At 56.3% G+C, this 15,941-nt stretch overlaps 1 protein-coding gene across 6 annotated transcripts in view; it reads right to left on the bottom strand.

Annotated features, from left to right (window-relative positions):
• ARHGEF10L (Rho guanine nucleotide exchange factor 10 like) overlaps positions 1-15,941 on the bottom strand; it is a 73,207-nt gene that overhangs the window by 39,818 nt on the left and 17,448 nt on the right. Inside the window, exons 5-11 of one of the 6 annotated variants that reach the window (XM_044421266.1) lie at positions 10,915-11,006; positions 10,628-10,711; positions 9,695-9,864; positions 8,449-8,565; positions 7,171-7,273; positions 4,944-5,045; positions 788-894 (exon numbers count right to left, since the gene is read on the bottom strand). In XM_044421266.1, the coding sequence (XP_044277201.1) occupies positions 788-894; positions 4,944-5,045; positions 7,171-7,273; positions 8,449-8,565; positions 9,695-9,864; positions 10,628-10,711; positions 10,915-11,006 (775 nt within the window). Of the gene's footprint in view, positions 1-787; positions 895-1,627; positions 2,676-4,217; positions 4,350-4,943; positions 5,046-7,170; positions 7,274-8,448; positions 8,566-9,694; positions 9,865-10,627; positions 10,712-10,914; positions 11,007-13,027; positions 13,066-15,941 lie in introns of those variants that run through there. The other 5 variants (XM_044421264.1, XM_044421260.1, XM_044421265.1 and 2 more) reach the window with 5 other exon arrangements.

Genomic DNA, 15,941 nt, shown 5'->3' with positions numbered 1-15,941 from the left:
ATGCCCTCTCTCTTTCACGCTCCGTCTTCCAGCAGCATGAAGGAGAGAGAGAGAACAGAAGTCAGCATTGTCCAGTGACGTGAAACACAAGAGACACCAAAAATAGAGGTGGCCAGGCCTTTCTGCCCAGGTCGCCACCGTTTCCGAGCACACGGGCTTTCTGCAGAACACGGAACCGCGGCTCCCGTGAGCCAAATGTGCTCTACACCATGCTGGACCTCACCCAGCGTAAGCACAGCCGAGCCCGAATTCCTCCGCAGGGGGATTCTGCGCACTCGGGGGCCAAACAATACCGGGCGCCAGCACCACCGAGTTCGGGAGACGAACCTCGGCTGGCTTAAGGCCGGCTCCTCCAGCTAGCCCATGGCTGCAGCTCACGAGAACCCCCGTGCCAACCGTGTTCGTTCGCATGTTCATCTCTTTATTTAAAGTTCTGCGGGATGGGCATCTTCTTCCAGCCCAAGGGCCAAGTTCCATTCCAGAGAAGCGATCAACAGCCACGGCCCAGGTGTGACAAGACAGGCAGAGGAATGTGGTGGGGCAGGAGTTTTTTTAATGCCGAAAGCTCTTGCTGCCCGTGACAAAGTTTTAGGAGGGGAATGTTAGCCTTCCAGAGTGGCACAAGTGCCAGGGCAGGTGGCTACGAGAAAGCACATCAAAGGGGCAAAGGGGGAATTTTGGAGGGGTGCTTTGGCCCCAGCCGAGCAGCCCGGGGGTGGCCCGCCCCCTCTCTGGAAGCTCCCCAAAACTTCAGGGGGGCTCCCAGCCATGTCCCAACAACACGAACCTGCTGCGGAGTCAGTCCTTCAGGCATCGGCCCCAGCTCGGGGAGCGGCTGCTTCATGTCCGTCACCGGGACCTCCAGGAACCCCATGTCCTCCTCTTCAGAATCACCTGGGGAACAGCCGAGGTAAAGCGGGCACTGGCGACCCCAGCAAGGCCCCCTGACCGGGGAGCCACCCCGCCAGGCCACCTGGGCACGGCAGCAGGGCGCACACAAACACACTCGGTGCCACAGCGGCTTTCACAGGCACACACCACCAACACGCCGCAGCATGCCAAGTTCCAGAGGGCCAAGCTACCGGCACGCGTGCGCTCTCCAAACTGCGGCCACCGCAGCCAGAACTCCACTTCAAGCAAGGAATTATAAAGCCTCTAATGCTCATCGAGACATTATGCCAGCTTTTTGTTAAAAAAAAAGTTCAGTCTTCATGGAGATAGCAAGCCCCCTGAAAATCAAAGGTCCCCAGTCCTTGCAGAAACAGACTGAGCCCTTTTAAAGAGGTTCTAAACAGAGCATCTCCCTTTTAAGTTTCTAGTTCTTATGGATGTATACAAAAGACCCAGGAATGAGCCTATATCCTAGAACTGGGCACCACCTTCACACCCTCCTCTAGCCAAGGACTGAACATCTCGAACAGGGATGTGACGATCCAGCCAGAGCCCAGCTCTCCTGGGCTCACCCATCTTCCTTCCCGTGCCCAGCCTTGGCCGAGTCGAGATCAAGTCCAAGGCAAAGCCCTCCTTTGCACACAGCATGCCAAGCTCCCGGGTCATATGTGCGGAAGCAGAATTCCCCTGGCACAGTCCCCTCGCAGGCTGCCCGTGTGGGCTCTCTTGGACTCACTTCCTGCCAGCCCCCCATGCGAAGGCTTGGTGCAGGTGGGCTTCGGAGGCGGGAAACGAGGAAGGTGCGAGCCAGGAAGCAGGAGGAGCAGATGCCGGCGGCCCGAGTGCAGAACGTCTGTCCCCTCAAGGGCCGGCCACATCCCTTTCGAAGGCACTCTCGGGGCCTCGGTCCATCCGGGGGGGCCCAAGGCTTTAAGAGTGCCAAGCCAGAAGTGCCGGTGTATCGTAAGGCCAGCCCTGCCGTTAGCCGCTCCTGGGGCGAGGCATGTCAACTTGTTGGAATCCGGAGGGGCGTTCAGAACCCCTGGCCTCAAAGATGGCCAAGGAGAAGAGGAGGGAGGGAGCAGCCAGTCAGATGAGAACGCAAAAAGCCACAGGACGCACAAAGCTACAGAAGGCAGAAGTGGAAGAGAAAGGAGGCAGAGGGAAAGTCCGTGGAGAAAAAGGTTCCGGAGGAGGAGGACAAGTTCAACAAGGAATCAAAAGCAAGCGGTAAAGAAAGCATGAGGATTTGGGGTGAGGGAGAGCAAGGTCAGTGCCAAATCTCATATGTCAAGACAAGGAAGAGCCAGCCAGCCTGCCTGCCTGCCCGCCCACCTGCCAGAGCTCTGGGTTTGCTTGTTTTTCAGAATTGCCTTCGCCCCCCTGCAATTGTGGGCCAGTGACTCAGCAACTCAGACTATTAAGCATACACAGAGCAGGTCCAAGAAAGCAACATTCCCACAGAATTATCATTAACAAAACGCTTTCCGGACCTGGCCAAAGACAGCAGCGAGAGTGCCACCCCATAACCCCAGCCATCCCTCTGTCGCAGCCGCATCATAGCCGCCTCGGCACGTCACAGCCTGCAACGGGAGATTGCCCCCAGATAAAATTCCTCAGCGATACCATCATGACCCCTCTGTGCCGAGCTTTTCCAGAGAAGCGGCTTCGGCCTGCCCGGGGCCAGACCGCCTGGCCCAGGCGGCCCTTCTCCGGCTCAGCCCATCACGAGGCCGCTGATCCACCCTGGCTCCAGCCTCACATCCTTTCTAATGCCAGAGCTCGGGAGCCACCGATCCACCCACGCCCCCCACACGGCTGCCCCGCCTGTCCCTTGCTGCAGAGCCCCTGCAACCCGGCCCTGTCCTTGCCTCTGGGACCTTGCTCGGGGGCAGAGCTTGGGGGGGGGGGGCGCAAGCCGGGCCAGCCAGCTGTGCGGAGGGAGGTGAGGAGGGGAAGCCAGCTGCGCCCCCAGGCCGCTGAAAGGCCTCTTCAGAGCGCCCCCCACCCTCCCCGTCCCTGCTCCCGTGCGTGCCACGTCTTTCTGGATGGTACGCCCAGAGGCAGAATCAGCAGGGATTGATTTATTGTGCGCCCAGTGCTCTGGGGGGCCTTTTTGGCTGAGAAACACCAGAAAAAAGTTTTAAATAATGAAAACGCTTTTAAAACGCCTGGGTACAAAACATGCGGCACGGCATGTGCTTTGCACACGCGCAGCCGTGCCAGATGGGACCCGGAGGCAAGACCCCTTCTGAGCAAGCCGGGGGCGAACGGCCAAGGCCCACGAGGTTCAGCGCAGGGACCTGTGTGCTCCGGCGGCTGTCAGCTCAGGAGAGCACAACGCGCTCCGCAAGGCATCACCCCTGGAGATGGCTCGGAAACCGCACCGGGTGCGCAAGGGACCAGATGGTCTGAGCCTGCGCACTGATCTGGCCTGCTCACACCAGCTGCCCGCACATCCCTAGGCAGAGTCTAGCTGTGGGTCTGACCCAACAAAGCCTCACGCGACACAAGACCTCGCCCAGCGCAGGTCCCGGCACGAGCGGTGAGCCTCTGGGGCTCCTCCGAAGGACTCATGCGGGGGGGGGGCTCTTGGTGGCCCCCCAGATCTGGAGCAGTGGAGAACACGGGCTAACAGAGCTTCAGAACTGAAGCTCTGGCCCATCGCCCGATTTCCACAGCAGCTAATTCGACGCCGAACTGAAGGGCACAAGCCGCTTTCGGTCTCCCTGGCACGGGGGTGCGCACACCGGACCGGTGTCGCCGTTTGCCAGGCAGGCCGGCCCGCTCGGCCCTCTGCACTGCTTGCCAGTGTCCCCAGCCTTCCAGAACAGTCCTGTCCAATGCCCCTCCATCCTTCGCCTCGTCGATGCACGGTGCTGGAGAGGAGCCAGCGCCCTCCCCAGCCGGCGTCCCCCAGGCGCCCTCCCCGCCCCGAAAGCTCCCGAGACGGGGAGACCCTTCCCTGGCAAAGCACGCAGAGGACCGGCCAGCCTTCCAGAGAACAGGAAGAGCAGGGAGACCCAGCGAGCCACTCCTCCGTGGGGCGGGCGGGCGGGCGAGCTCAAAAGACAGCCATCCCGGGCCGGGGGGGGCTCTCTCCTGCCCCACGGCCAGTCCCTGCTGAGCCATCCCCAAGGGGAACCCCTGGGGGCCTGGCCTGGGTGCTGCGGAGGCCACATTCGCTGAGAAGAGACCGCGCGGTTCCGGGAGGGAGCCAGGCTCTGCACTCGCTGAAGAGGAAAAGCAGGAAGGCGCACGGAGACACACAGCAGCACCCTGGGCAGGCGAGGGCAGAGCGCGGGCAGGTGCACGGGGGGGCCTACCTGAGACGGAGGAGGAGGAGGAGGAGGAGGAGGAGCGCACTGTCACATAATCCCTGTTGGCCTTGTGCCGCTTCCGCCACATCGTAACCCCGGGCCGTCTCTCCCCCAGCCCCTCTGGGGACGGCGGGAGGGGAGCAGCGCTGTGTGAGCAACCCGGGAAGGGTGGGGATCCGCGTGTGACGAGAATAGCCTGGCGAGGGTGACCTTTTCCTTCCCTAATTTTGGAACAGCTGCTTGACTCACTCGGAGCAGCTTTCATCCGGGGAGGAGAAACCAAAACAGAATCGGTGCGAGGGACTCAGCCGAGAGAGGCAAAACAGGGCGGGCTGCAGCCCGGTGGTAAGCCCCTTGCTTGGCACCCAGGCGGCCCCGGGCCCAGCATCCCCAGTCAAGACCACTCCGGGGGGGGGGGTTCCCTCTAAACCACAAGGGATGCTGAAGAGGAAAGAGGAGCTCTGATCACGGACGGAGCGCCAGCAGTGGGGCCCCATGCGGGACTCCCTGCCCTCCCAACCAACAAGGTCCCCCTTCGGCCGGCTGGACAAAGAGGACAGTGCTCTGGAGCATGTGCCAAGCGCATGGATTCAGGCTGGCCGAGTTCCTAGCGTCACTCTAGGTAGCAGAAGCCGCTTCTCACAGACACTCCACAGCAAGCCATGCGACTCCAACTCAGTCTAACGTGTGGAGACAGGATCCAGGCCGGCCCGAGCCGGCCTAGATCCGTACCTCTCTCTGCACACAGCCCGTGGGCCTTGGAGAGCTCCCCAGTCCAGGACAGCGAGCTCTTCCGTCCGACCTCCGGCGCGCCCCCGCCTGCCTCTCCGTCCCCTACAAGAGGCGACGCGTTAGAAGAAAGAGGCCGCTGCGCTCCAGCCGCCTGCGCTTTCTCTGCAGACAAGCATCCCCAGAACAGCGGGGTGCTAGCCAGGAACCCCCAAACCAGGTTTGCCCCCCAAAAGGCAAAGCCAGCCCTCCCTTCCCAATCCAGAGGGTATGGCTTCAACTAGCACCCTCCAGACGTGGGGACTACAACTCCTAGCAGCTGGCTGGGGCTGACTGGAGCTGTAGTCCAGACCACCTGGAGGAGGCAGGTTGCCTAACCGAGTGCTAGGTGAGGACACGGCACTGACTCTTCCTGCAGTGCGACTGTCGCTTAAATAACACCATAACTGTACTGACGGCCAGTATGGGCAGTGGTTAGAGCATCAGCCTGGGACCCAGAACACGGGATTCCAGCCCTCGCTCCGTCATGGACTCTCGGTCTCAGCTACCTCACAGAGCTGTCGTGAGGACAAAGGGAAGAGGAGGACAACCAGGAAAGCTGCCTTGGCTTCTTTGCCATAGCAACCAATTTCATAAACATCCCATGTAAGATCACCTAAGATCGATTCAGAAAAGCTATCTAAGAAACTTGAAAATAACCCTCTTTGAAGGAAATCAGGAGGGCAGCTACTCAGAGAAGGGCCTTTTCAGCGGTGGCTCCCCGACTGTGGAACACGCTCCCAGGGAGGTCCGCCTGGTGCCATCACTCTATTCTCTTCGGCATCAAGCAAATACCTTTTTATTCTCCAGGTATTTTCACAATCTGATTGGTTTATCCTTGTTTTTACTACTATTTTAGGTGCTGTGTGCTGTGTGTTGGTGTTATGGCTTCGTTCTTGGTTTTCTGTTCCTTAGAAAAAGTTTAAATGAATAAATAAGCCCAGTTTGTTTCCGCTCCGTTTCCCCTATCTAAGCACATTTCGTGGCCACTCCGGTGTCGTTTTGCAATCTGTGCGGAAGTGGTCTGTGTGGTCAGGAAAGCTTTGCTGATACTCACTGAGTGGCAAATGAGAACAGGGCTTTCCGACTCTCTGCGTGTGTCTGTGTGTTGGGCCGGGGCAGGCGGGGGGCGGGGCGGTGGAGAGAAAGAGAGGACAACGAGGAGGCGCGAGAGAGCTGCCTGTACTTTCCCATCTTAATTCTTGTAATCGTGATCATCCCGACGGGCGCACGCCCGCCTTTTCCGAAATCGAGAGGGATATGTCAACGCCAGCCAACCTTCCAAAGAGGCGTATGCACTTCGGCCCAGCGGAAAGCTCATGGCTCAAAGGCATGAAGCCCTTTTTAATGCAAAATCCACTAAAATGAGGGGACACGATAAAAATATGATCGAAGGAACACCGGAAAAGAGCGATCCCAGAGGTGCAATTGCACACTTTTAAGATCTCGGCTTAACGGTTTAGTGAGCGCCTCGCCCTCCACTGGACGTTGGCTGGGTAGGGTCGAGGCTGCTGTTTCCCTCTCATGTACAACTGAGGGCAGCAGCCCTGAGCATCTCCCTCTGCACTTTATCCCCCCCACAACCCCGGGAGGCTGCGGGTAATGATGAAATCGGGAGTCTTTCCTAGCAGGATGTCTTTCCACCCGTGTTAAATCCCAGTCGTGCTTCGGAGCACTTAAAGGCAGGCATGCCCATCTCTTCATACCAAGAGCCAGTCCCTCTGAGAACCTAGAACCAGTGCGCACATCTGCAGAATCCGTGTGTCAGAAGAAGCCGCCCCGTTGCGAAAGGACTGCTTTCCAGGGAGGCCTGCCTGGTGCCAGCCGAAAACCTCCTTATTTTCTCAGTTTCGTTTGCTGTTTACTTTGGCTTTTGCTTCTATTTTATGCTGTAGTTTTAAACATTCAAACTTTGATGGTGCATTTTCTGTTATCCTTTACAGTTTAAATGTTGTCAAATGACCAGAGAGATTCAGCTACTGAACAGCAGAAAATGAAATAAAACACACAGGTTGGATTCACAGCAGGCCAAACTCCCTGGGCTCCTTTGCAGGTTTCTGCAACGCCCCGACTGTGGGAGAAAGGAGGCAGGCTGGTGCCCAGAGCACATCGGAAGCGTTCTGTGCTCAGAGAAGGCTTCCTGATCTAGGCCAGCATCACCATTCTTCGGGAACACAATGCCAAAGGTTACCTGGGACTTCTTTCTTGTGCAAAAACGTCCTCATGACGGCTATCTTCGTTTTCTCCAAGCCATCCTTGGTCCCGCTCTTGGCTGCCTTCATCAGCTGCGTCATCTGTGTGGAATCAGGAAGCATCAGAGGAGGGGAGAGGAGAGAGATCAAAGGGGCCGTGCGCCCTGGCAAAAGTCTTGCCACCGTTGCACTAAGGGTACACGGTGGAGGAACTCATTCTGCTTTTAGGATAACCGCACCTAACTTTTACACTCAGAGAAAAGGATTTGGAGAACTCCAGTGCGGATCCATTCAGATAAAGCTGTGCAGAACTCAGATCCCATGCAGAAATCCCAATAAAAATAGCTACCCGGTCTCTTTATGCGGACTTATGATCTTCCGCAAAGATCAGTTTGATTTATGATGCTTAAAAACATACCCCACCATTCAATGGCCAAACAGTGTTCCCACGAAGACTTACAAAAGGAGGGAACGTTACGGAAGAGCCAACGAAACAACGGGCCAGGATAAAAACTCAGATCCATGAAAACCCCAAAGCCATTTAAGGTAATGCATTAAGACACAAAATGTTTGCTGTGTTAAAAGGCCTCTACATGGTGCCTAAATTGCCTCCTGGGGGGCACGACACACAGCCGGGTGCCACCACTAAGGAGGCCACTCCTGCTCGTCAGCACCCGGAAGAAAGCCCCACTTCTGTGAGGCGAAACACTTAGTCTTAAGCTTAGCTGACCAGCTGGTCAAATATAGTCAAGCATTTGCAAACCACTGACGTGATCGCAGAAGCTGTCAAAACCTCTTGGAGCCTGAGGGCTGAATTCTATTTCAGAAAAACTCTTGGGAGCCACATCCCAGGGATGGGAAAAGCTAATCACAAAGGGGGGGGGGGCAAAGCCCCTCCACTGATTTTAGCTCCTGCTGTCTGTAAGGAAGGCGCTCCCCTCCCCATTTTCCCACTTAATTCCTTCGCCCGTGTCTGTGCCTTCTCCCAGATCCTTCCATGGGGAACAGAACACGTTTTGGTCCAAGCTTGCTCCCGGGATTACACCACGCCCCCCCCACCCCGTGCCGAAGGAAGAAACGTAACAATTACAACTGCGGCAGCATGCAAGGTTGGAGTTATTCTACCATTATTTTTTAAAGTCCTTTAACTGCCCCAAAGCAGAGAGAACCAAGCAGCCAGTGAGAGAACAGAAGGACACAGAGAGCCGAGTTCGCAAGTGAAACGGAGAGCAAGAAGAGGTAAATGACCGAGGTCTGGGAGAGGAGGGGGACAGTACCTTACAATCGTATCTTTGCTTCAGCTCCTGCATCTCTCTCCCCCCGACTTTCAAAGCCAGAATGTCCCTCTTAGTCCTTGAGTACCTCTCCTTGAGCCTATGCAGGTCGGGAGAAAGCTTCCGCCCGCAAACCGGCAGCAGCACCGTGGGGGAGAGGGAGGGAGGAAAGAGGAGGAGGAGGAGGAGAGAGAGGCAGAGAGATCCAGGTAAGCAGCAGACAAGCCAAGCCAAGCCAAGCCAAGGCCCAGGCAGAGGTGTGCCACGAAGCGCCACGAAATGCCCCCGGGGTTAGCAGCAGTGTTGCGACAGCGGTTAGCCGGAAGCGCGCCTGCCGCAGGCTTCGCAGGGATCCCGGCGAGGGGAGATGCGGGCCTGCGACCCGGGGCTAGCGACTCCCCCACCTCCAGCGCCTAAGCGCAGAGGAGGAAAAGTGGGGGCAGAGATCCGCATTCGTTACACAATGGTACGAAAGGCCAAGGACTCCCCACAGACAACCCGCTTTCTCTTTCCTCTTCTCTCTCTCTTGCTGCTTTTGGCCCTCAAGAGTACAGAGAAGGTGGCCTCAACTTTTCGGGCTGGCGGGCATTTTTCAGATGTGCAGACTGTCATGGGTGCTTTCACAAGATGGCTGCCAGGTGGGCTTGGCCGTTTACATTTATATTGAAATATGATTTAAATTATGGCCATTATATCCACCTCTGCACCCCTCTATATCAGGGCCCCTGGGCTTTTGGGTTGGTGGACACATTCTGCAAGAGGGGCACGGGTGTAGTCCCGCAAGATGGCTGCCAGGGGCTGGGCTCTCCTGTCCATAAAACGGCTGTCACGGTGAGCAAGGGTGGCCACAAAACGCCCATTTCCCAGAAGGGAACCAGTGAGACTGGAAAGTAAAAGGCAGAGGGGAGAGCTGACCTCTGACCAAGCAAAAGCACACCCCTGAAACCAAGAAAGATGGTCCTGGAGGACAGAACCTCACTGTGACACCCAGTTTTTTTTAAGGGTAAAACTTCTGGGGAGGAAAAGAAAAGTCAGAAGAGACCATGAGCTTGCAGACTCGGGAAGAGGCATCCAAGGGGACGCCAGGCACCCCGGGGCAGAAGTGAAGTCAAGTTCTCCTCATCACCCCAAGACACAAGGGGGCCGGGGCAACATTTTGCCAGCAACGTTCCCTACCGACCAAGCTCCCCCCTCGAGACACGCAACACGCAGGTGTTGGCTGGAGCTGGACCTCTGCCTTGCGAGCTACCTTTGGCTGGAATGACACTTTCGGCTTCGCGGATTCCGTCCCCGGCTTGCTCTCTTCCCCGGAGTCCTCGCTGTAGCTCTCAAACTCGCTGGAGCTCCAGACTAGGTCCTCGGCCTCTGGCGGCTCTTTGTCACGATGGACATCTTCGTAAATCAGGCTCTGCTCCGAATCTGGAAGGAAGCAAGAGGCAAAAGATTGCTCCAGGGTGATACCGGCAAAGCCCAAACGCGGGAGGCGGCTGGAGTTCGGTACTCTATAGGAAAGCGTCCCAGGAAGTGAGGGGAACAGAAAACGTTCAGTACTGCATGTGATGAAAGACCGCAAAGAGATCGTAAGACGAGTCCTGAGGAGGAGGAGGAGGAGGAGGAGGAGGAGGAAGGACACACAGAATGAAGGAATCATGAGACAGAGCCAGGGAAGGAAAATGCAGAACACCTTTTCCCAATTAAAGCAGACTAAACCTCTCACGTTCCTTTAACCACCGCCAAGGTGGAACCAGCACAGATTCTGTTCCACAGAGTTGAGCTGGGAAGGTGGACGTACACATGAGCACCGCCAACCCGGCACTCTGCAGATGTGTAGGGTTGTGAACACCACTGTGCCCATGATGGGAGTTGCAATCCCATGCAGAACGAGTGTCCACTTCTTCCACACACCCGTCGGAACTCATTCCGGCCCTATGGCATGACTTTCTGCTTGCCAAGTTAGCCAACAAGAACGTTTTGGATCGAGGAATAGGAACGTGACAGTTGTGCAGAAAAGGGCGAATGCCAAAAGGAAGAATGATGGAGGGGGAAGGGGGGCTTCTCTGCACAGCTTAGGGTCAGAGGAGCCCAGAAAAAGGAGAGCGATGGCGCTCAACAAGCAAGTATGGACCGGATCACGGGAGAGGACGCCCAGGAGGTGAGCGAGGCGATCCGGGAGGGGCCGTACCACGCTGATTCAGTTCCACATTTTCGCAGGGGACCTCATCATAGATCACATCCTCTTCTGAAGCTGGGGCATTAAACTGGCCACCTGGAACAAGGGCGACACAAGCGGGACGGGCTGAGTTCAGGACCAGCGGGAGGAGACGGACGGACGGACGGACGGACGGCTGGGGAAGCAAGCGGAAGCGCAACGGCTCCACTTGAGCCGCGTCTTTAGCTGAAGGATCCAGAGCAGCAGCGTCCTTCCCCACAGACCCGGCCCCCACCGCCGGAGGGGTTTCGGCACCGTACCTCGCCGGAGACTCTTCCTTTTCCAGCTGTAGATCCGTGTCCCAGGCTGGGAGGGGCCCCCCACATCTCCATTGCTGACGACTCCCAGGAACCTGAAAGCAGGAGAGCAGCCATGAAAGCGCCAGTCCCTTGCGCAACACTGGAAGAGTGAAGGACCACCCACCGACGAACCGATCCTAAAAAAGATCCTGGACTGTGCAGAAATGGACAGACTGACTTTGTCATTGGAGGAGAAAGAAGATGCTGATTTCTATCAAACCTGGGATTCTTTTTATCATTGGCTAGAGAAACGGGACTTCGTATAGGTTTAAATCTGTTTCTAAGTTATCATAAATGGAAAAAAATGTGGGGGCTGACCCAGCAGGTCCGATGTTTCTGATGATTGATGTTGTTTTTAGTTTTTCTTTGTTTTAGGGTTATAATTTTGAATAAAACTTATTATAAAAAAGAAAAGCGCCAGTTCCTTGGCCAGCTTGTCCTCCCCCAAGTGCCCGCGCTGCCAGAAGCTTCAAAGACAAGCCAAAGAGTGCCCGCTGAGGCCCCTGGTTTTATTCCAGCCGTGCCTCGGCCCAGTCCTTGAGGGCCGGTCCCTTCCCGCATGAATCCACGCCAACCATCGTGGGCCAGCGTGAGAGCTGCGCCCCAAGGGGATGCGCCCCACCTTCCAGCACAGCGTCCTTTCCAAGCTCTTACAGAGACAACGGCAAAGCTTGCTGGCCAGTGGACAGATGCGCTCAGCAACCACAGGGGCCCGCCAGTCCCTTCGATTTGAACTGTGTGTAGTGAAATGGAAACACACCAAAGAGCCCACTAAATGGTCTTTCCACCTCAGTGTTGCCTGAGCAGCTGCAGCTCTCCCAATGTAGGGTCCTTTCCTCGCCTTTTCTCTTGAAAACAATGCAAGTTTCCAGTCCTCATGGCTCTGACTAAAACAGGAACCCACCTCTTACAAGTTCAGGCCCTTGGTTTATCTAGCTCAGTATCCTGGGAGTAGTGGAAGCCGGCTCTTCAGCCATTTTGGACTGTCACTTCCAGGCATCCTGGCTATGGTCGGGAGTATTGGGGGATGTTGGAGAAAACACCCGGAGGGCGTCATCTTGAAGGAGGCTGAACTAAATGAGTTGGCAGCAGTGGGGTTTCTGGAAAGAGTTTTTGCCCTTTCTTAGAGATGTTGCCAGGGATTGAACCCGGAAGCAAAGCAGGGCCTCTACCACTGTGGTACAGCTCTTCCCCATAAACCATTTAATTAAAATGCACGAGAGCAGACACACACACAGCCGTCTCTGCTCCAGCCTGCCATTACTTGCCAGACAGCAACACGGAGCCAGAGTACCCAGCGCTTGATTCTCTGCTTCTCTTGCTGTCCACTTGCTCCCAAACTTTCCCCACTCCAAAACCCCCAAAGCGGCTTATACACATCCCAAATCAAGAACACACAAAACATGACACAGCTGAAATTACAACAAACCTCACCGCAGTTGTAAAATCCTACATGTCAACAGCTACTGTTTTACACAGGCCCCTCACAACAGCTTCACAGGTGCCGAAAGCCCATGCGGTGCCGGGGAGAAGGGTCGGCACGGCTGGGCCATGGCCAAGGACCCGCACCCTGGCAGGGGCCAACAGCCGAGGCCCCGGCCTTCTCCCCACGGCAGTGAGCCCCTTCCCCTGCCTCTCATTCTGGCCCAGGCTGCCCCGGCGGGGAGGCGGCAAGGCAGAGAGCGCCCCCGCCTGCTGGCTCCCTGGCTTGCCCCGCCAGTCGAGAAAGCTAGCGGCAGCGATCCAGGGCGGCATCGAGCCTGGCAGGACGAGGCAGCCGCCAAGCGCCCGCCCTGGCCGCCGCCTCCTCCTCACCGCTGGAGCCGGCTTCTCCGCGGCCCACACGACGGGGGCGGGGGGCCGGAGGAGGAGGAGGAAGGCTGAGCGGCTTCCCCAAGGACCCTCCAAGACCTGCACCTGACCGCCCACCAGCAAACGCGCAGCAACAGAAGCAGCCGCGTACGAGGCAAAATCCCTCCCCGAAGTCGCGGGGGCAGCCTACCCTACAGGACGGCCCCAGCCCCGCGGTGGCTCCTCCGGCTTCCAAGGACCCTCCCAGCCTTGAATGCTATACCTCGGCCCCTTCCCTGCACTGCTGCAGCACGACGCTCTCTCGCTCGCTCTCTCGCTCGCTCGCCAGCGTTGTGCTGATGGTGCAGAGAGATGCCAACGCTCGAAAGCGATCGATGTTCCTCCCCGCCCGCCGACTGCCTTTCCTGCCCCTGCGTCCTCGCCCTGGCCTCCCTCCCTCGATGGCTTGCTCTTGCAGGGGGCTGATTCAAAGGGGGTGGGGAGAAGCCCCTCGCATTGGAAGAGGGAAAGAATTAAAAGGAACGCGAGGCGAGAGGTCAGTGCATTAAGGCAGCCCTCCCGCCCGGCTGGTGGCTGATGGCCAGGGAGGCGCAGCCGGCAGCCCCTCCCCAGGAACAATGAAATCACCCTTGTGAAAATAGCGTCGATGCTGAGCTCGCGGGGTGCGCTGCCGCAGGCTGCCACTCGGGGGCAACATTGCGCTTCCAGCATCGCCACCCCTGGACTCGAGCGCCACAAACCGGGCATCTTCCTGTAACTCTTGGGCCGGGCGGGCAATTTCTTCCTCAAGCCCCCCCGCGGCCTTTACCTCCCAACTAAAATTTGCTCTCTCCATTCCCCTCTTTATTTTCTCCTGAATTTATTTCGTGCCCCGCTTTTCCACCAGGAAAGAGCACACGGTGCCCAAGAACAAAAAGCCACTCATAAAGCTGCTCATAAAGCGAGTACTTCAAAAACTATTAAAAATCCACAGTGATCAAAGAATAAAAACAAGCAAGTTACCATAATATCTTATCAAATGATAATACAAAATAAGCCAGTCCGAAGACACGAAAGGCACACAGGTGCCGGGGGCTCAAAGGGTTAATGCTGCCTGGTCCTCACCAGGATCCGGGTTCCAGTCCCCAGCTGGTCTTGAAGCTCAGTGAGGACTTCGGCCCAGTCATGGCTCTCAGTCTGACCTACCTCACAAGGCTGTTGGTTGGAGGATCAAACGGACAGGAGGAACACGGGAACAGCTTTGGGTTAGTGGGTGGGAAGGAGAGTTTCCATCAGAAAAATCTCAGCAGAAGAGTTAGCTCAGCTTTCCATAACCAGATACTGCCTGGATGTTGAGAACTTAATTTCTCATCAGCCAACTTGGCCCACGGTCAGGAAAGCTGGGAGGCATAGTCTGAAACATCCCCGGAGCATTGAGTTGGGGAAGACTGAGTTAAATAATAGCCATATAACCTCTGCATTCTGTGAATATTTAAGCTGAAACCCAACCCAAACCCAAATGCCAAAAGCTGCGAGAGGAGCAGAAGGAAAACACCAATTAGACAGCAATAAACTGAGTCAACATGGAAATTTCTAAATTAAACATCCGGGCTGCTTTTATTCTTTCCCCAGAACCTGCCCCGGTCCTCAGAATTTGGCAAGTTCTCTACCAAGGACAGAGGACGGTTCAGCTCTGCTTGGTTCTTCGTAAGAACCTGAACGTCAAAGGGGCTGTAACCACCTTGAGAGGAAAATTCATAGCGCAGTGGAAAGGTTTCACTGCCGTTGGTGCCATCCCAATGTTTGCAATCCAAACACAGCAGCTTGTTGCTAAACTTGCACAGCCCTCGAGGCAGCTTAGTAAAGCAAGCCAAGAGTCCAGGCGTGGCAAAGAGGAGGGGGGCATTAGCCCAAGGAATGACGGGGAGGGGGCATTCAGATTCCAGGTCTCCCCTCTGGTCTCCTTGGTTAAGGCAGAACTGGGCTGGGATGCCCCAGATGGCACCCGGAGCCCCCGAAGTAACCCCGGATAATCATTCCACGGGAAGGCCCAGCGTTCCCCCAGCTGGGACCCTCGGGGAGTGGGAGCAGAGGTTGGGCTACAGCTCTCATCGTCCCCAGCCACAGCGGAGGACAATGGGATCTGCATTCCAGCCCATCCACCAGGTACCAGCTTGGGCAGGGCTGCTTGAGCCTCCATCAAGAAATCCCTGGAAGCGAAGAATTCTGTGCCTGTGAAACGAGCCTGCTTTTTAAAAGAGCGGAGGAACAGGGAAGCGATGGGTTCCTCTTCGGTTAGCAAGGCAAGAACTGAGGGCTGGACATTGCTGGCCTTCCTGGACGAAGGGAGGGGTGAGCCCAGCAGGAAGCCGGTCCCTCGCTCACCTAGAGAGGCAAATCTCGCTGGCGTGTGCAAATGACCAGCCCGTGCGAACCGAAGTGTTGTGCTAGCCAGCTGTTCTCTTGGCCGCCTCCCAGGTGCTCTCCGAGGCATCACCTGGGGAGGGGGAGGGCTACACCCAGCAGAAGAAAGCAGGAAGAATCTGCAGCTGCTGGCCCGTTCCGTGAAATAACCTCTAACTGCTGAAAACACGTTGCGTTGTGGCTCCCGAAGAAGGGGGGCGTTTATCCGAGGGAATTTTGTTCTAAAGACGACGAAATCTCTTCTCCGGCCTCTGTCTTGCAGTGTTGCAGCAAAAGCCAGCAAGGCAGGGGCCGGAGCGAAAGCTGCCGGATTCCTGCCATCCAGCGGTGCCAAGAGATGAGCTGAAAATGCAAAGCTGCACAAACGCGGAGAATTTATTTCCTAAAATAATCTAAGTTGGGAAATGGGGCTCCTCCTACAGTTCAAACCTGCCAGAGGTGCAGAAGCACGGCATGGGGGCAGCAGAAACGGGGTCCTTCGGAGCTGATTTAACAGGCACGGACATCTGCAAGCTCTCTATAAGACCATGAAGGGTGCGGCCTTTTGCAGGTGGGGGCCTGCTGGGAATTGCAGTCTTTTTCAGTTTAAACGTCCATGTCTCAAACGGAGCACGTAAAGCTACATCACAGCTTCCCTGCAGCCTCCACCTCCCACCCTGCAATGTTCGTGCTTTCAATTATGTTTTTAATATATCTGTTTTTTATCGCTATGCTTTCTGTTTTTTATCGCTATGTTTTCATGTCATTTTTCTTTTGGATTTTGTTTTCTTTGG

Source organism: Varanus komodoensis, unplaced genomic scaffold, assembly GCF_004798865.1.
Source record: "Varanus komodoensis strain SLA01 unplaced genomic scaffold, ASM479886v1 scaffold116, whole genome shotgun sequence".
Classification (NCBI taxonomy): Eukaryota; Metazoa; Chordata; class Lepidosauria; order Squamata; family Varanidae; genus Varanus; species Varanus komodoensis.
This window is presented reverse-complemented; position numbering and strand designations above follow the sequence as displayed.